This window comes from Balaenoptera acutorostrata, chromosome 4, assembly GCF_949987535.1.
Source record: "Balaenoptera acutorostrata chromosome 4, mBalAcu1.1, whole genome shotgun sequence".
Lineage (NCBI taxonomy): Eukaryota > Metazoa > Chordata > Mammalia > Artiodactyla > Balaenopteridae > Balaenoptera > Balaenoptera acutorostrata.
The window spans coordinates 63,658,010-63,679,010 of NC_080067.1; the positions used below are offsets into that span (position 1 = coordinate 63,658,010).

The window sequence follows — 21,001 nt, forward strand, 5'->3', positions numbered from 1 at the left end:
GAAAATGAAATATTTTTTCACAATTAGGTTTAAGGGTAGATTGATCTATCTACTTCCCTTCTGTAGTCAGATCAGGTAGTCAATCTTGTATATGTCTGCATTTTCACTCCAGAGCCATGCAGGACACAGAAATAGAACATTTGACTGCTCATTCCTTTTCTATGACTGCCCAAGCTTTTTGATATAGGAAGCAAATGGTGTTAATAACCATAATAGTCTAATCTGGGGGCTTGACTTGAGGTTATTTACTTATCCATTTTTATTCTTTGGATCTAAGGTAACTAGGATGGGATATCCCAGTAAACCTTTTATTCTCAGAATTCACCATGCAATTCAGTTTTTCACGGGAAATCAAATTCATCTCCAATTATTTGCATGTGGCTCATGTATGATATTGATAATTTCTAGCTATGTTTTAATACCTCTCTGCCTTTTACTTTCTCTCCATGCCTCTAGCCCTCTTGGTCCATTAAATATAGCTGTGAGGTCAGGGATTGATGTATATTTCAAATAATACCAAGTCACTTTAATATAAATTAAAACCAACATATTAAAGAAATCTCATGTAAGAAAAACACATCTCTAAACTAAATTCCAATTTTGAGTAATTTTTAATATTGTTTACTATCTGAATTCAGAAGTTCCTCCCTTTATCAACAGCTCCAAGGTAATGTGCAAATGTGGGTTCCAGTTCTGCCTGCCAGTAATCAGCAGTGCTTGCTTGGGCAAGTCTGTTAGCGTCTCTGGATTTCAGCCCCTTCTCTACAGTGATGAGGTGGGCCCTATGAATCCCTGGCATGAAGCATAAACTCTAAAATGGCCTGTGACATCTCTCACAGTTCAGTACCAGAGGTTCCAGAGAAGACTGGGCATCTCTGGGAATGTCATTAAGATCTGTGATGGTTAATTTTATGTGTCAACTTGACTGGCCCATAGAGTACCCAGACATTTGGTTAAAGATTTCTGTGTGTCTGTTTCTATATGAGGTTAGCATTTGAATTGGTAGACTGAGTAAAGCAGTGGCCCTCTCCAATGCAGGTCGCCATCATCTAATCCAGTGAGGGCCTGAATAGAACAAAAAGGCAGAGGAAGGGAGAATTCTTTCTACTTGTCTCCTTGAGCTGGGACATTGGTCTTCTATATTCAGAGTGGGCCTTATACCATCGGCTCTCCTGGTCCTCAGGCCTTTGGATTTGGACTGAAACTACACCACCAGCTTTTCTGGGTCTCTAGCTTTCAGATGGCAGACTGTGGAACTTCTCAGCCTCCATAACTGTGTGAGCCAATTCCTTATAGTAAATCTCAGTCTCTGTCTCTGCCTTTATCTCTATCTTTATATCCTACTGGTTCTGTTTCTCTGGAGAACACTGACTAATTAATACAAGATCTAAGAGGCTGATGATTAACCATCTGGGAGGAGGAAGAAGGACTGGTTACCCTCATGGAAAAGAACCACTTTCTTAATCAACAGGAATTATTTATGTATGGAACATCAACTGTGTACCATCATTGTGTGGTATATTATATGCCCTAGTCAAATGAATAAAGGAAATTCGCTTCACCCACAGGGAGTTTACTGATTCTTTACAGAACTCTGTAGGGTTGTGTGTTTGATGTTCTACTTATTAAACCAAAGAGAAGTATAAGTGTTTGCCATCAAAAAAGAGATATCTCTCATCATCCAGTATTTTGATTTTATGAAAACCTTTTGAAACCAATATGGGCAGATAGCTCTACTGACCTGAATATAGCATTAAAGACTAGAATTATTTTAACCCCTGACTTCACTATTTGACAAAAATAAGGTATTTAACCTGCAGATCTCATTTTTGTTCCTTTTCAATAAACCAGGATTAATAATATTCAACATCACAGGAAGTTTTATAGAATAGTGATGATTGGTTTATATGGCACAGAATTGCAAATCAAGAGATGGGGTTTTGAAGACATAGAAAAAAAATTTATGGTTACCAAAGGGGAAAGAGGGGGGGAGAGGGATAAATTAGGAGCTTGGGATTAGCAGACACAAACTACTATATATAAAACAGATAAACAACAAGGTCCTACTGTATAGCACAGGAAACTATAGTCAATATCCCATAGTAAACCATAATGGAAAAGAATATGAAAAAGAATATATATGTGTGTGTGTGTGTGTGTATAACTGAATCACTTTGCTGTACACCAGAAACTAACACAACATTGTAAATCAACTATACTTCAATTAAAAAGAAAACATGATGGGGTTTTGTATGTTCCAGATAAATAGACTTACATTATTCCTCCTACAGAAATCAAATTCCTAGAAAATTATTTAATAGTTGGTCCTAAAAGTTAAAAAAAATCCAGGAGAGAGAAAGAGATATTGAGAGAGAGGCTTTCTAATATTCCTCCAAATATCAGAGCTGGAGGGTACCTGTGGCAGAGACTGCTAGCTGTCAGTCAAAATACACTTTCCTTTCTTCTGTGGTGGTAGAACTGTGGCCGTTTCCCAGCCTCCCTTGAAGTTTGGGGCATGGGTGGCGGTGGAGTGATGTGTTCAACTAAGCTCCAGCCAGTGGTGTGTAAGCAGGTGAGATCTGGGCCAGAGCTTTTAGGAAGGTGGGCCTGCCTCCTTCAAGCTCTCCTTCCCCTGGTGGGGGCTGGAGAAACAACACACTTGTGACTTGGCTTTGACCATGCAGGGGGGATAATACCCTAAGGGGTCGAGGGGAAACAAATGGCAAGGAACCTGGGACCCTAAATGGTGGCATTGAGCAGATCTGCCTGCTAGTCTGGGTGTTAAGGGAATTTATCCAAGCTACTTTTGGGTCTGGAGCTTGTCTACAAATATGATGGTCTAGAAGACCCATCTGTGGATAACTGAAGTTTTGTTAGAATGGGTCAAGTCACTACTATATATAAAATAGATAACCAATACGGACCTACTATACAGCACAAGGAACTCTACTCAATGCTCTGTAATGATCTGTATGGGAAAAGAACCTAAAAAAGAGAGGATACATGTATATGTATGACAGAGTCACTTCACTGTACACCTGAAACTAACACAACATTGTAAATTAACTATAGCCCAATAAAAATAATTTTTAAAAAAAGGGTCAAGTCAAAGATTTAATTACTTTGGTATTTACACAATGGATATCAAGAGAGACTGAAAGAATATGGTAACTGTTCAAAACACCGACTTAAATTATGGGTGGACTCTAAATATCTCTCTTCCTTTAAATAGATTACTTATCCTTAAATTTATCTCAGACCATCCTACACGTCTTTATACTTTCACCCATTTCACCTATGTGGGTTTATCATAAGTCACTCGACATTAAGTCTCATCTATGCTTCATATCGTTTTTGAGAATCAACTTTTCTTTGTTTAAAATGGAAGGATATTGACTCATTATGAGATCAACATTGCCAGTTTGCCAATGAACTCATAACACATCTAATCTTTATGTGATCTATCTACACTTTGACGTGGGAAGCATGTTAGCTAACATGACGTGCTAAGCTTTAGGAAATCTGTATCTTAAGAAGTTTACCTCAAGATTCCTTCAATATTGCCCAAAGAATGTTTCCATATATTTTCAGAAGATTTTCTCTTTTTTGAATATTGAATCTAAGTCAGAATGATTTAAGTAGTGTTTAATCCATTAATCTCTTCCACCTACTTCGAAGAGGTGACACTGTCATAGAAAGCAAGAGAAAATATGAGGGGGTGGTAGAGACAGATAATCTTCTTGGTAGGCGGGCACCCAAGTCAGAAGTTTCTTACATGATCCTATATTAACAAAAGGAGTTAAAGAATAGTCTCCAATTCCCTTCAGTCATTTAATATTTCTGAGGTGCCTATCAGATGTTACATTGTTTTGAACATGACATTTCCTAGTTAAACTTAGAGATAAAGAAGGTCACTCACATTTCCAGACCAAGGAATTTCTAGTTAGCATTAAACTCTTTCACTATCCTTGTTCTTAAACAGTAATTACCAATTTGTCTGTGCTTTTTCATATAGTGCTGCTGAGGGAAAGTTAGCCTGGAGTCTGAAGGAGAGTTATCTTGAGAGCTATGTCCTTTGAGATAGGACATAGAAATGGGAAGTTAGGAGGTAGCTTTCAATGATGCTTGTCAGGGCACAAAGTTCATCTTCTGTTATAGTAAGTTAGTTACATTTCTTAAACACACACTAAAGAAGACATTCTTAGGTGAAATAAATGCATTAGAGGAAGAAGCTGCTAATATGTTCATTTATTTATCCAGCAAAAGTTTGTGTGACCTCGTTCTGTACCAGCCTCTCTGAAAGGTGCTAAGAACATAAAGATAAGACACGGTCCCACCTGTAAGAGTTCAAAATCTCCACGTGGAGATGGACATATAAATCCACAATAACTATACCAGGGGTCCCAAACCCCCCGGCTGTGGACAGGTACCAGTCCATGGCCTGTTAGGAACCGGGCTGCACAGCAGGAGGTGAGCAGCCGGAGAGTGAGCTAAGCTTCATCTGCATCTACAGCCGCTTCCCATCGCTTGCATTACTGCCTGAGCTCCACCTCCTGTCAGCATTATGGTGAGTTGTATAATTATTCCATTATAAATTACAACGTAATAATAATGGAAATAAAGTGCACAATAGATGTAATGCACTTGAATCATCCCAAAACTATCCCCCCGCAAACCCTGGTCCATGGAAAAATTGTCTTCCACGAAACCGGTCCCTGGTGCCAAAAAGGTTGGGGACCGCTGAACTATACCATGGGATAAACTGTACTTGATGATCTCCTGAGCTGCAAAATACCTGCAATTCTTCCAGATCTTTAAGGGCACAGCTATCTTACTCAATTTTCTATTCCTAGCACCTAGCCCAGTGCCTGGCCCACAGAAGGAGTTTCAAACATGTCTGATGAATTTGTTGCTACATCCAGTTTATTTTGAAGGCTGAGGCACCTAGAGAGACTAACTAGCTAAACACAGTGCCAGATGCTGGCTGGCTCTTTCCCTCTGTGCTGACAGTGATAAGAGGTATTTTTGATGTGTGGTTGCAGGTGTGCTGCCTGCCCACGTGACCTCCTCTCTCCTCTGTTGACGCAGCACAGGTCGCTCTAGGGATCTCCGTTCCTGAGCCCCTGGGGCTCCTTCCCTGCTTCTCACTTCTGTGCCTCCCAGTGCATCTTTCCCAGGCACCTGTTGTAGCTGACAGCGTGTTTAGGCTGCTGGCTAGGAAGAAAATCCAGGAGGAAGTATGGAGGAAGCTCCTTCAGGGAAGAGGCATATTTTTAAAGCCCCAAATAGGAGTATTTGGCTCTTTGTCCTAAAATTACAATACGCTGAGCCGAGATGAATTTGCAGTGATAAAATGTAAGATATGCAGGCAAAAAGCTTCACCCACATAAGGCCTCAGGAGATCTAACCGTCGTTCAACCTGGGTTTAAGCAATGTCAGTCTTCGCACATAAACAGGTTCCCAGGTCACATAAGATATGCAATAAATGTGCACGTGGTGTTAGTTGTCTTTAGTAGAAGAGATGGAATTTTAGGGCATTTTAGCTCAATGTTAGTTGAATTGCATGTTGTCAGGTATTACATAGTGTAAGTATAGCCTAGTTCATACCATGCAGAATATAAAACATGCCCAATGTTACTCCATGGCAAGATTGGTTGGTGTTACCTGCATTGTAATAAATGTGTCTCATTGACTGACACTGAGACCAAGACAGCCACAGAGGACACTTCAGTACAGTCCCTGGTAGAAATACATACACCATAGACAGAATTGATTGTTTACATCAGCTATGAAAATGCAAATACTAAATTACATTAGAAGGTGATACGGCACGTTATAAGCAACAATAGATAGAAGTGTTTCTCACATTAGGTGATTAACAATTAGCCATCCATCCATTAATTCAACAAATATTAAATACTTACTAGGTACTAGGCACTGTTTTAGATCTTGGGGTACAGTGTTAAATAAGAGAGAAGTTTCCTTTCCTCACAGAGGTTACATTTTAAAGTGGACAGAGAACAAACAGATAAATAAAAACAAATAAGGAAAGATGAAGTGATAAATATAAGGATGAAAAACAAAACTCTAGGTGCTGTGATAGCAACTGGTGGTCAGGTTCAGCTTTTCTGAGGTGTTGACACTCAAGCTAAAATTTGAATGACAAGAAGGACCCTGCCACATGAGGATCTGGGGGAAGAATGTTCCCTGAAGAGGAAAGACAAGAGTGGGGCAGAACTAGAACAAAATATTTCACAAGTGGTATGGAAACACAAAAGACCCCGAATAGCCAAAGCAATCTTGAGAAAGAAAAATGGAGCTGGAGGAATCAGGCTCCCTGACTTCAGAATATACTACAAAGCTACAGTAATCAAGACAGTATGGTACTGGCACAAAAACAGAAATATAGATCAATGGAACAGGATAGAAAGCCCAGAGATAAACCCACGCACATATGGTCACCTTATCTTTGATAAAGGAGGCAAGAATATACAGTGTAGAAAGGACAGCCTCTTCAATAAGTGGTGCTGGGAAAACTGGACAGCTACATGTAAAACAATGAAATTAGAACACTCCCTAACACCATACACAAAGATAAACTCAAAATGGATTAAAGACCTAAATGTAAGGCCAGACACTATTAAACTCTTAGAGGAAAACATAGGCAGAACACTCCATGACATAAATCACAGCAAGATCCTTTTTGACCCACCTCCTAGAGAAATGAAAATAAAAACAAAAGTAAACAAATGGGACCTAATGAAACTTAAAAGCTTTTGCACAGCAAAGGAAACCATAAACAAGACAAAAAGACAACTCTCAGAATGGGAGAAAATATTTGCAAATGAAGCAACTGACAAAGGATTAATCTCCAAAATTTACAAGCAGCTCGTGCAGCTCAATATCAAAAATCAAACAACCCAATCCAAAAATGGGCAGAAGACCTAAATAGACATTTCTCCAAAGAAGATATACAGATTGCCAACAAACACATGAAAGAATGCTCAACATCATTAATCATTAGAGAAATGCAAATCAAAACTACAAAAAAAAAAAAAAAACTACAATGAGATATCATCTCACACCAGTCAGAGTGGCCATCATCAAGAAGTCTACAAACAATAAATGCTGGAGAGGGTGTGGAGGAAAGGGAACCCTCTTGCACTGTTGGTGGGAATGTAATTGATACAGCCACTATGGAGAACAGTATGGAGGTTCCTTAAAAACTAAAAATAGAACTACCATATGACCCAGCAATCCCACTACTGGGCATATACCCAGAGAAAACCATAATTCCAAAAGAGTCATGTACCACAATGTTCATTGCAGCTCTATTTACAATAGCCAGGACATGCAAGCAACCTAAGTGTCCATCAACAGATGAATGGATAAAGAAGATGTGGCACATATATACAATGGAATATTACTCAGCCATAAAAAGAAACGAAACTGAGTTATTTGTAGTGAGGTGGATGGACACAGAGTCTGTCATACAGAGTGAAGTAAGTCAGAAGGAGAAAAACAAATACCGTATGCTAACACATATATATGGAATCTAAAAAAAAAAAATGGTCATGAAGAACCTAGGGGCAAGACGGGAATAAAGACGTAGACCTACTAGAGAATGGACTTCAGGATATGGGGAGGGGGAAGGGTAAGCTGGGACAAAGTGAGAGAGTGGCATGGACATATATACACTACCAAATGTAAAATAGCTAGCTAGTGGGAAGCAGCCACATAGCACAAGGAGATCAGCTTGGTGCTTTGTGACCACCTAGAGGGGTGGAATAGGGAGGGAGGGTGGGAGGGAGGGAGACGCGAGAGGGAAGAGATATGGGGATATACGTATATGTATAACTGATTCACTTTGTTATAAAGCAGAAACTAACACACCATTTTAAAGCAATTATACTCCAATAAAGATGTTAAAAAAAAATTAGTCCCTATGCTCACCTCTCAGTTTAAACATCTGTCAAATAAAATAATAACTGTTTAAAAAAAAAAAAAAAAAGACAGAGTGGGGACAGCAGGCAATGAGGCTGTTGTGCAAGAGGAATAGAGAGTGCAGCAGTGCCCCGGAGCTTGTGAGGGGATTAGGCGCAGAAGGAGGACCAGGTGCCAGGTCAGGAGGCAGGATGATGACCAAAAAAATATGAGGGTTTAAGAATGGAATAGAATGTGAAATAGAAGGAATACTGGAATCAGCGATATAAAAATGGAGACTGGAAAAATTCAACTTGCTCCAGGCATGGTTTTCATCTGGGTCTTACTAGTGTTTAGAACAGTCTCTGGTGAAGCCCATCTGTGATGCCATTCTTTATTGGTCTTGAAATGAAGAATGTGGCACTTTTAGTTCTCTTAAGAACCTTAGACTCTAATATAGTGTCTATAGTTCACCACTTCTTCCTTGATTACCAACGTAATACATGTTTATGATAGAACATTTGGAAAATATAGATAGCTAATGGAAGAAATCACTCCAAATCCAGCCACCCAAGGATAATTACTGTTAAGGTTTGGGCACAGACTCTCTTTATGCTTATACAGTGCAGTGATTCAGAATATGGGCTCTGGAGTCTGGGTAAAAATCATGACTTTGTAACTTGCTAAATGAGAGTTGTTCATTTTCAGGTCTATCTTAATTGCTTAGAAAATGCCACGTAACTGTCTGCAATATCTTTAAGCCTCAGTTTTCTCATCTGCAGAATGAGAATAGTAATATTACCTTCCTCATAAGACTGCTGTGAGGATTAAATGAGAATCCACGCAAAGCTCCCGAGGTAATGCCTGGCACACAGTATGTATTCTAACATGTTAGGTATCAAGCTACTATCATTTTATGAAGTTGGGATCATATTGTAAAACTGTCAGTATATAAATTATTCCAATTATCACTAGACATTTTTACATGATGTTAAATATTTTTCTATGATGTAGTTTTTAATGGTTACATAGCATTTTATTGTAGAGATAATAACTTAGTTAATTCTCTGTAATGGGACACTTGAGCTTTTCCCAAATTTTCACTATTTAAAAAAATTCTACAGATAAAATGTTGCAAACTTTCATGATTATTTCTCTAGCATAAATTCTAAGAAGTGGCTGGGTCGAGGGGCATGTATATTTCCAAGACTCTGATGCGTTTTATTATGTCTTCTACTATGGATTTAGTTTAAACCCTGGATAAGAATAATGCTGGGAAGTAAGTAGTTCACGTATGTGTGCAGTTTTGAAGGTCTGATTTACCATCAGCTTAGTGAAACACAACCCCCGCCCCCATGCCTCGCGCCTGTTTTCTCCACACCTGTTCACACTTTCTGGTCAGCATCATTCTCCCTCATTCCTTAAGGAAGCTTCTCAGTTCCAGGCTTCCAGCTGAGCAAATGTGCTTACAATTTTCTGCTTTGCTGGGAATTCTGTACTTACCATTTACTTCACTTCACTTGAAGCTACAAACGTATAGCATTCTTAGTATATTAAAAATCCAAGCCCCTCATCTTATAAATGAAGAAACTAAAGTAGAAGGGAGCAAATGTCTTGCCTGAGTTGGTCATCTGGTCCATGCCATTGTTAGACAACTACTCAAAGCTGGCTCATTCCTTTGTCTCTTGTACCTAGTTCAGCAGCCAGCACATACAGATAGCCAGTAATGTTTGCTGAATGACTACTTCAAGTAACTTATGGCATTTTAGGATTTTGCAGCTGGAAAGGACCATAGAGGTGTGGAAAAATGAGACTTATATTGGTTAATGAGATGTTTGTTGTTATTTAGTTATGAGCAACAAGTTGGAATAACAACTCTGGTCTCTCAATTCCAAAGAGACAAGGAGAAGCCAGGAGAAAACAAGGCTTCCTGGGGTGAATGGGCATCATGTAGAGAAGGGATTCACCTAATCTTGCCTTGTTCCAGAGACGACAAAGCCAGGGGTAAGAAAACTGGTACTTGCTTGTAGGCCAATTTCAGCCTAATTCAGGGAAGAGCTTTTTTAATTGTTAGGATTGTCCAAAACTGAAACAGGTTTTCTTGAAAAGAAGTGAGTTGCTCTTAATTGAAAATGTTCAAGTAGAAACAGGGTATGTTTGAATAAATAACTTGTCAAGTATGTTTGAAAAGAAAATTGTTTTGTATGCCTGGTTGGGATAGATGGATTCTAAGGTCTCTACCAAAACTAAGATTAAGTGATTTTATGAATAGATAGATACACAGATGGACAATTTTTTTCTTGTTGATGTTACTTTGTAATTAAGTCTTTTGAGTTTGAACTCACTGTCTCATTATAAATGGGACCAGAGAAACTAACATACCACTGTAAAGCAATTATACTCCAATAAAGATGTTAAAAAAAAAAATAAAAGGGCTTCCCTGGTGGCGTAGTGGTTGAGAATCTGCCTGCCAATGCAGGGGACACGGGTTCGAGCCCTGGTCTGGGAAGATCCCACATGCCATGGAGCAACTGGGCCCGTGAGCCACAATTACTGAGCCTGCGTGTCTGGAGCCTGTGCTCCGCAACAAGAGAGGACGCGATGGTGAGAGGCCCGCGCACCGCGATGAAGAGTGGTCCCCACTTGCCGCAACTAGAGAAAGTCCTCGCACAGGAGCGAAGACTCAACACAGTCATTCATTCATTCATTCATAAATAAATAAATAAATAAATAAATAAAGAACGTGAATTTCTTTAAAAAAAAAAAAGCAAACTGGGCTATTCATTTAAAAATAAAATAAAATAAAAGGAACCAGATAAATTATAAAGTCTTTACTGCCCCAAGATTCTATGGTTCTAAATCATCTTCTTTTTAATGCTAATTCAGTGTCCTATACACAGTAGGAGCTCAAAAGAAACTTAAATTAGCTCTTAAGTCTGGAAAAATCTACATTTAAGATAAACTGAGCTACAGGCTCCATGCAGTTGAACAACTTGATTGAACTCAGCTGGTCTCAATCAAATCTATCAGTTGATCACGTTCAAGAGCACTAAATATGCCTTAACTTTTATTTTAATTAAAAAGGTTAAAATTAAAAGAAGAAATTTGGGTGGATTGTATTGTGATGAGATAAAAGTGTTCTCTTATTAGGTTTCTGAATGATGATAGGAAATTTGGCTGGAATTATTTCCTAGAATATAAAGAATCTTTTTAATATTAAATTGCAAGTATGATTTAATTGCACTTCAAGTATGGAGTTACTGAAAGACTGCCCGTAGTATAATAATTTCATCCAAATTCTAGAGGTTAAGACGGCCACATAAATGAACCATATTACAGGAATACTTTCAATTTTCAAGATTTCACATCAGTAATAGAAACAGAGGTCCTGGCAAGTTCATACTTGGGTTGGGTGAAAAGCTCAACTCTCAAATAGTCTTCTAGCAAAGCTTTGGTGAGAATCATAGATGGCACCTGTGATGCACTCTTTGCGCTTCTACCCAGGAAGGAAATGCATAAAAAACAGCAAAGGATGGTTTTTTTTGGCTTCCCTTTTCCCTTTCTTTCCTCCTTCTCTCTCCCTCTCTCTATCTCTCTTTAGAAGGCTAAATAAGGAAAGTAATGTTCAAATTAAATGTTTCATTTGATTTATCAACATTGTCATTGTTTTGGACACCCTTAACAGTAAAAAAATTTATGGCTCAAGTCAAGATGGGCTATCCATTGATTAGAATATCTCAGCCCTGCCTTTTCCCCCCACCCAGTTAGGAAAATGTATACTATTTCAGGGGTAGTAAAACCTTCTATGTTTCAGACATTGTGCTAGATGCCAGGGAGATAAAAACATCAGGCATGAACCCTGGCTTCACAGAAGCATAGCAAATGCATAGCATAGGTTCATCATGGGATGCACTCAAGGCTCAGAGTTTTCTGACCCAAGACTCCAGAAGTCACTGATAATCTACCACAGAATTGGCATAAGAGGTGACATCTATTAGTCACCCCGGGTGGGAAGTCAAAAGTTCTCTGGTAACACGTCTCATTCTAACAATCATAGTCATGATTATTTCATGTCTATAAAGACCCATTTCATATGTATCCTGCTGAAGTTTGATTTTTTTGAATTCCATTCTCAGAAACATGAAACAGAAAAACAAACCAAAAAACTTACCTCCACTGCTGCTTTTGCCCTTTCAAATTCCTCTTCTAAGGAGTGGTTTCTGGAAAGCAATGCACTTCCCCAGCGCTGTTCTTTGGTCAGTCGAGCCTGAAATAAACCAAACACATGGTGTTACCATTTCGGAATCACATAATACAAAAATACAAATATTTTTCCTTTTCCCATAGTACCCTAGAGTTTAAGAAGCACCTGCAACTGATGCCATTTTTGGAGTTCTTTGCAAGCATGAGGGAGTCCAAACTGGGAGGGTGCATGCATGCGTCTCTGAACAGTGAGTCTCAGCCCTGGTCGTATTAAAAACAACGCCCAGGCCCAACCTCCCAAAGACCTTACTTTTCATTGGTCTTGGTTCAAGGCATTGATATTTTAGTAAGTCTCCCCATGTGATTTTAATATGCAGCTAAGATGGAGTATCTCTATTAGTAGGCTAGACCTGGAAGCTGATATTCGAGCTTTCAGCTTGTTAGGAGGACCAGCTTCAGGTGAAACTGTGAAAGTTGCAGACATGGAAGGTAGCTGCTAGGTCTTTTTCCTTATACTCAGCTGAGCTTCATGCCGAATTCTCTTTCCTTTGCCTTATCTCTACTGGCACACATTTGTCTCACGACCCATTTCCTCAGGACATTGCTCTCTGCTCAATAATAGTCACTTAGATAAAATCATGTCTGGTAATGCCAACTGCTTTGTCGCAATTAACAGGCAATGTGATATACATCTTAACTTAGCTAAATGCAAATATTTCCAGAAGACCCCCCACAAAGAGTTTGCTGGAATTTAAAAGATGTTATTATTTTAAATTTCACAAACAATGAATACATTCTTTTTGAAAAAAAAATTAATCATGGAAAATAAGAGGTGTAATTCTAGACCTTTTTTCTTTGAAGTTACATATATTTATGCACCCATAGACAGAATATCGAAACATGTTTCAAAAAGTTTTTTGAAACATAAATGTTATGCTGTTCTGTGGTTTACCTTTTTCTACTCAACAATGTACCTTGGAGAGTCTCTACATTTTGTACTTACAGATCTACCTCAGTCTTTCCCCAGGGATTTCCCAGTAAGTATATACGGTACTTCGATTAGAGCTCTATGAGCATTCAGAGTGTTTCGATTTTTCTCCATGTAACTGCTTGCTTTCTTCTCTATCTTCTTTCTCTGCTGTGAGGTCCACGTGGATAAGATTTTGTCTGATAGCTTTTGTACTGCCCCATCCCAAGCCCAGGGCCTGACAAGTGATGCATGCCCCAAGGATGCCTGTGGACGGACTGCGGGAGGAGGGATTGCCCTGCTAAGGCAGCTAGGCCTGGGGAGAAGGAGGAGAGAGGCTTGGAGTGAAGTCCCCCGCCCCCTTTCATTGCAGGGCAGGCGTGGCTCCTCGGCCAGGTGGTAGATTGCTGTCCTGCAGGAATGCTCAACCTCCACTTCTATGGAGGTTGTTCAATTACTTGAACAGGCTTGGGTCCCACCCTAGACCAGTGAAGTGACCTCTGAAGGTGGGGCCCATGAATTAAATTAAGTTTGAAAATTAAATTAAGTTTGAAAAGCTCCTGTGGTGATTTTGAAGAGCAGTCATGTCTGAGAACCAAAACTATAGTGAAATTTTGATCTTCACCCAGCACTTACCATCTATTCCGCTCAGCTGCTTTTCATTCTTTCTCCACCATCACTGGTCCTCAAGTGGAACCCCCCTCTTTAATGATTATACAGTGGGAATACCAGGGCTCACTAAATGCCAGATGCTGCTTCAAGTCCTTTACTTACTATAACTCATGTTGTCTTTTCAGCAGCCTGAGGTGGGTCCTACCATTAACTCCACGATTTTGAGGCACAGAGAGCAATTAAGTAATTAATTAAAACTTGCCCCTAGTCTCACAGCTAGTTAAGTAGTAGAGCTGGTGCTTCTGGACCATGTGCCTAACCACTGGACCCACGGCCTTTCACAGGAGGCTGTGCTCAACTGGCCATTTTAGGAAGATGCAAAATATAGAAATCTGTCCCTTGGAGGTTCATGCATGGTTGAGGGCGTTAGCCAAGAAGCCGTCTAAAAGAGTGTGGGCTGAAAATAAAAATAAAGTAATTATTAGGAAAATTTCTGAGCATAAATAACAGTCTTAGACTGCAGTTTGCTTTAATGAATGTGAAAGGTTAATTTATTTGAACATTAATATATGTTTTCTCCTCCTTGATGTATTTACTCCCTGCTGTATCCCTGGCATCTCCTGCAAATAGTTGGTGCTCCATAAATAATCAGCAAATATTGGTTGAAAATATGCTGCCAGGGAATATATGAATGACTGAATTAAAGATATTTCTCTCAAGGTCTCCTGGCCAGTCTGGAGTCTAAGGAGGGTTTATAGGAGATTGGGAGGGACTTGTTTTTTGTCCTGTGCCTGGAGTGGCAGAGCTCTGTGCTAGCAAGCCCTGGTTCTGGGGGTGGGGCGTGGCTGCAGGATGCCCAGGTGGGGTGCCTAGTAAAGAGCAAGGTCTGTGGGCAGCTCAGGGTTGAGACCTCTGGAGCAGCGCCTGTGGTCAGAAACGGGAGGGCCATGAGGGCAGGTCAGGGCCTGCCCTGGCATCAGTGGCTTGCTCTCTGGTGGGCCAGGCCCAGTGGCCATCACGAACAAGCATCCTCCCTTATTCTCTGGGCCCTGTGGAAGCTACTACTTTTTTCTAACCCAGACAATCGAGGCAGGAAGGGGGAGATTGACACAGGTTCCAGAGATTAGAATGTGAACATATCTTTTGGGGGGCCACCATTCAGCCCACTTCAACCTTCATCTGACACTCTTGGGTGACAATATATTTGATTAACAAATATAAAGGTGCAGATGATTTATAACCTTTTAGAATTGATAGCTTGTTAGGGTGTTATAGCCTGGTAGAGAAGTTAACCCCAAAGATGACAGGACTTTACTGTCGTGTAGAAAGTTAATCAATCTTACATCTAACTTGGTAAACTTATTTTGGCACTTCTTTCCCAACTGGCTATATAAATCTCTGTTCCTTAATCCTTTGCTTTTGGAACCAAATCTTTTGTCTTCCTGCTGGTTCCTTCATGAATGAAATAAACAAATAAATTTTTAAAAATGTGGACACATAGTAAGAAATAAACTTTGTGCATTTATATAATAATGTCATGAATGACATTAGGAGAAGAAAGAGAAAGCACTAATATTTTTTCCCAAGGCACCTCCTTTTATTAGAGGTACTTTTCACCAGTGAAATATGATCTGTCTTTCCTGTGAAGCCTGACCTAACAGGACTCCATTACTGTCACTGGCTTCCCTTCATCAATGTTTCACGACCCAAGGGGATTATGAATCACAGGATGCAAAGCGTACCATGTATCAGGAAGAAGAGGAAAATCTCTCTCTCAGGATTCTAGACTTACAGTTCATATTCTCTTTACTGCCTGAAACAGCAAGTGTAAATAGAATCTTACTGTGCAAATGAAATTTTATTTTGATAGTACAGTTACTATTTAGGTAAGTGCTATTTTCCACATTGTTAGAAAAGCTTTATGTTATTACTAATTCAAATATTATCTACCTCACATTTTAAAGACATTTACTTTGCCCAAGGAAGCGTAAAATAAATGTTATAAAATGTAAGAAGGTAGTGAATGTAAACAGAGGCAGTTTTCAAGCTGAGAGTAGGATACATCTAAAGGTTCTGAGACTTTTTAGCAACTCAGCAGTGTGCCCAGACATGCTGATTTAGGACTGAGAATGAAATATAGACTATAACACATAGTAAGATCAGCCTTCTTTTCGAACAACACTTTTAAAAAAAATTTACATCTAATTTCATGACAGGCAAAACTGTAATATGGGAAAACATAAATAATGCTTGTAAACTGCAGGTATTTCTTAGTATTTAACTAGAGGAATGATAAACAGGACAGTTACACCTGTAAGTCTGAGTTGCCATTATTTTGGTAGCACAATGACTATAATAGCAGTTCTCAAGCTTTAGCATGCATTGGAATCACCTGGAGGTCATGTTCAACCACAGTTTGCAGGGCTCCACCCCCATGGGTTTCTGAGTCAGTAGGCGTGGGGTGGGGCTGTAGAATCATCATTTCTAACAAGTTCCCAGGTGATACTGATACTGCTGGTCCAGGGACCACACTGTGAGAACCTCTGATCCCAAAATTGACATTAAGTGCACGTAGGTGGAACTCTGGAGTTCACAAATATACCCTGATATAGGCATTTCTTTTCTTCTTTGCATGATTTTGAAAAATGCTCCACAGTTAACAGCAACCTCCTGGAAATGCCTTGGCTTTAAAAACAGCATTTTAATTGGTTTAAGCTAATTGGATTTTAGGGTATTACAGTCTCCAAAGAAGAAAGCATTTAATTCCCCCAGCTGTCGATTGCACTGAATGATCGGCACTAGGTGAAGGGAAAGAAGAAAGAATTAAATAACTCTAAAAATAATATTATGCTTTGTTCTCTTTATTCAAAATTATGACTGTGATCAAAATTATGATTTGCAAATGACTGTATTTGTGGCTGTCATTGTCCTAGCATAATTTTGTTGGCTACCCTCTGTAGCAGTTGTTGATAGCTTTTCATACAATTGCTAGAGATCTGCCATAGAAACACATTTTAAAAAAGCTCAGCATCTTTCCAAAAGAAATTGAAGGAGAAAAGGGATCTGCTTAACTGTAGAAAAGAAAAATATAACAACTAGCAGACCTTATGTAACGGCCATTAAAAGCACACTCTCTGAAGTCAGACTGCCTGGGGTCAAATCCTGGTTTACCATTTACTATTAATGGTGACCTTGGACAAATTAATCTCTATAATCCTCAGTTTTGTTTTTTTGTTTTTCTTTTTTTTTGGCTGTGTCATGCGGCCTGTGGGATCTTAATTCACAAACCCCAGGGCCCTTGGCAGTGAAAGCATGGAGTCCTAACCATTGGACCACCAGGGAATTCCCAATTCTCAGTATTCTCATCTGCCAAGTGTATATTCACTTATGGAGTCCATATAAGACTCAAGTGCAATAATTCATGTAAATAATACACACAAAATGCTCAGTACATAGTAAGTGCTCAATAAAATTGGCTTTTGGGACTTCAATGGGAGTCCAGTGGTTAAGACTACATCCTCCCAATGCAGGGGGCACGGGTTTGATCTCTGGTTGGGGAACTAAGATCCCGCACGTCGGCGGTGTGGCCAAAAAAAGAAAAATAAACAACAAAAAAAATTGGCTTTTGTTATTATCATTTTTCTGGTTAGCGCTTATCAGGCGTGACTTTGGAAATTCATTTAAAAATCTGTGTTTACATATATACAATGGAATATTACTCAGCCATAAAAAGAAATGAAATGGAGGTATTTGTAATGAGGTGGATGGAGTTAGAGTCTATCATACAGAGTGAAGTAAGTCAGAAAGAGAAAAACAAATACAGTATGCTAACACATATATATGGAATCTAAGGAAAAAAAAAAAAGGTCATGAAGAACCTAGTGGCAAGACGGGAATAAAGACACAGACCTACTAGAGAATGGACTTGAGGATATGGGGAGGGGGAGGGGTGAGATGTGACAGGGTGAGAGAGTGTCATGGACATATATACACTACCAAATGTAAAATAGATAGCTAGTGGGAAGCAGCCGCATAGCACAGGGAGATCAGCTTGGTGCTTTGTGACCACCTAGAGGCGTGGGATAGGGAGGGTGGGATAGGGAGGGTGGGAGGGAGGGAGATGCAAGAGGGAAGAGATATGGGAACATATGTATATGTATAACTGATTCACTTTGTTATAAAGCAGAAACTAACACACCATTGTAAAGCAATTATACTTCAATAAAGATGTTTAAAAAAATAAAATAAAATAAAATGCCAGTAAAATTATGCTCCATAAAAAAAAAAAAATCTGTGTTTAGAACACTTTTGTTTAGTGGTTTTTACAGACTAGTTGGACTCATGCTAGAAGAGATCATCTAAACACTTGCCTCATTAAGGTGGTCAGGATATTTTTTCTTAATCAATCAACAGACATTTATCATTGAAAGTATACAAAAAACCTGGACCTTATGTGTCAAGAGCAAATTCCCAAAGTTTTGTGCAAAGGTGGGCAGCACATGGTTCCCATCTTCCCCCAACTATGAAATTCTATGTTATGGAACATCAAGGCAGATCAGGGCTGATTTTTAAAGGGGATGGACAGTCTATTAGCATACATAACTAAAAATTATTTTTGGAACTAGCCTCAAAATGATAAAAGAATAAAAATTTGTCCTTTTTTTTCTGTCCTTTCACCATCAGCTTCTACTCTTGAATTTTGTAATTTGACAAACATTTTGTTTCTCCTTTTTGTTAGCATCCCTTATGTTTTCACTTTAAAAAGTATTTGTTGAGTACCTAGTATGCGTAGATTCTCTACTATGCTGAAAAGGATCTTCAGATTTCTTTCCTTCCTTTTTGCTTTCCTGCTGTTCTTGTTTTTCTGCCTTCTTTGCTTTGTTCCTTTCTTCCATCTTCCCTTGCTTTCTTCCTCATTGGCAGCTCACTGTGCGTGGCCAGGAGGGGAAAAGGGATATTGCTATGGCTCCTGTGCTGTCTTCCGAAAAGCAAAACTGTATTTACGGTGTACTCTCTAATTGTTGCTACTAGACATAAAGGTCTTCATACTTCTTATAATCGCTCTCACCTTTCTAACTTTTCCACTGCCTCACTTATGGCTTTATGGATAGTAGACATTCAATCTCATTTGTTGAATTGAAATGGAACAAAACGGAAGCCATTAGCATTTCTAAGAGTAAGAGGTTGAGAATGAATTTGGGAGGGGAGGCACAAAATTGCCTATGGCCTCAGATCGGATGACAATCCTAATTCATCTTACAAAGTTTCTGGAGGAAAGTGATATTCTTTCAAATCACTTAACTCATTAACCCTATAAACTAAGTAATAATCAGGGCTCACAATGAGAAGGGAAATCGATGGTCTTGTGAGTTCTCTTAGGCGGATAAGCTAGATGTGGCTGATAGGAGGTGATGTGTGATGAAGAACAAGGGCTTTAGAAGCTGATGGGTGTGATTTGAAGGCTGGGTCCTCTCCATTCTAGCTGAGTCACCTTGGGAAAATTACTTGTGTTCTCTAAGATGCATTTCTCTTCTGAGAAATGGATATAACATTAATTCGCAAGATTATTGTAAACATTTCAAATAATATATTAGAAATATCTTACATTTCTATTAACATGCATTTCCTTTTACATTATTCCTTTAAAAATTTAGGAAACATATCTGCACTTTTAAAGTTTAGATTGTTCTGGTTTGGGATACTGCCAACTTGATGGAATTTTGACAATGTGGAAGGAAGCATCTGCTCTGCCAAAATCAGCAAAATCAGAGCGTTACAAGATTGTGACTCAGTATTTGGAGAGCCTGGCTTCCCCACCTTCTCATGAAGTCCAGCTTAGGGTGGAAACAGCCTGTCTTGGAGCACTCCTTCCAGCGTCCAGACTTGAAAAAGAAATGCATGAACCATCACTCTCCGGCAGAAGTCGGATTCTTTTTCTTTTGCCTCACCACTATCTCATTTATGGAAAAGCTAATTTTATATCATTACCTTCTGTGTCTTTCTTCAATTTTTCAAATGTTTTTAATTTTTCAGATTGCATGATTTCTTTAAATAATTAACTCCAGGGAATACAAATAACAGTTTGCATAATATCAAGAAACTTTATTCTTTAAATATACAGAGATTATATAATTTATTATAATCTCCTGCCACTCTGATTAGTATATTCAAAACACTATTTGTGGGCTTCCCTGGTGGCGCAGTGGTTGAGAGTCTGCCTGCCAATGCAGGAGACACGGGTTCGAGCCCTGGTCTGGGAAGATCCCACATGCTGCGGAGCAACTAGGCCCGTGAGCCACAACTGCTGAGCCTGCGCGTCTGGAGCCTGTGCTCCGCAACAAGAGAGGCCGCGATAGTGAAAGGCCCGCGCACCGCGATGAAGAGTGGCCCCTGCTTGCCGCAACTAGAGAAAACCCTCACACAGAAACGAAGACCCAACAGAACCAAAAATAAATAAATAAATAATTAAAAAAAAAAAAACACTATTTGAAAGAGACTAGTCTATGTTTTTCTTTTTCCCCATCTTGAAAATGAACAAACATGAGAATTCTCATTGAGAGCTTTCATCCTCTTCGTGATTCTGAAATATGATTTTTGAGCAAAGCTTGTAAATAGCTCCTCACCTGTTGAACTAAGATAATTTATGTTGGCTTGAAGGAGAAGAAGACATTTCCTTGATTTTCCTATAAGCCATCTGAGTGACAGTGGAGCAGTAACAAATTTTGGTAAGCTGAAATTGTTTACTTGAATAGTTTGCAAGTCAGTTTAAGTCGAATTTTTATACCACTTCATCATCTTATTTATGTAAAGAGATCATATATTTAAGAGCAGTATGCTTCTAACAGTAAAAACACCTTTCTGTCTTTTATTACAAGTAGATGAATCAGTCTATTCTCTTGCTGTTCCATTTGAGTGACAATATTTTAGATGATTAAATCCCAAATTCATGAAATTTTTCTATTTAACCATAGGCTGGAATTAAAACTAGGAGATTATAAATTTCCTTAGTTTAGGCAAATCTTGTTAAGTAAACATGCAGTGTTTTTTAAGAAAACAATTTAAGGGATGAATGCTTTATAAATAATTGGTAACCTTCTAAAATAATTCACTATGATTTATCTAGACAGAACTATCTCAGGACATTTTACATATTTTGGAGGACAATGTTGGGAATCTCATACAAATTTTCCAAAGCACATTGTGTTTGCTTAAAGGCACACCGGTGGGTAAGTGGAAGGACAATGTGGTGGGATGAAATCAGACAACCAGCGGGAGAGTAGCAGTCATTGGAATAAT

At 39.0% G+C, this 21,001-nt stretch overlaps 1 protein-coding gene across 10 annotated transcripts in view; it reads right to left on the bottom strand.

Annotated features, from left to right (window-relative positions):
* The window catches only part of PEX5L (peroxisomal biogenesis factor 5 like), a 278,603-nt gene that overhangs the window by 86,316 nt on the left and 171,286 nt on the right, over positions 1–21,001 (bottom strand). For all 10 annotated transcript variants that reach the window (XM_007195375.3, XM_007195378.2, XM_007195374.2 and 7 more), the window contains one exon: positions 12,095–12,190. In XM_007195375.3, the coding sequence (XP_007195437.3) occupies positions 12,095–12,190 (96 nt within the window). The remainder of the gene's footprint in view (positions 1–12,094; positions 12,191–21,001) is intronic.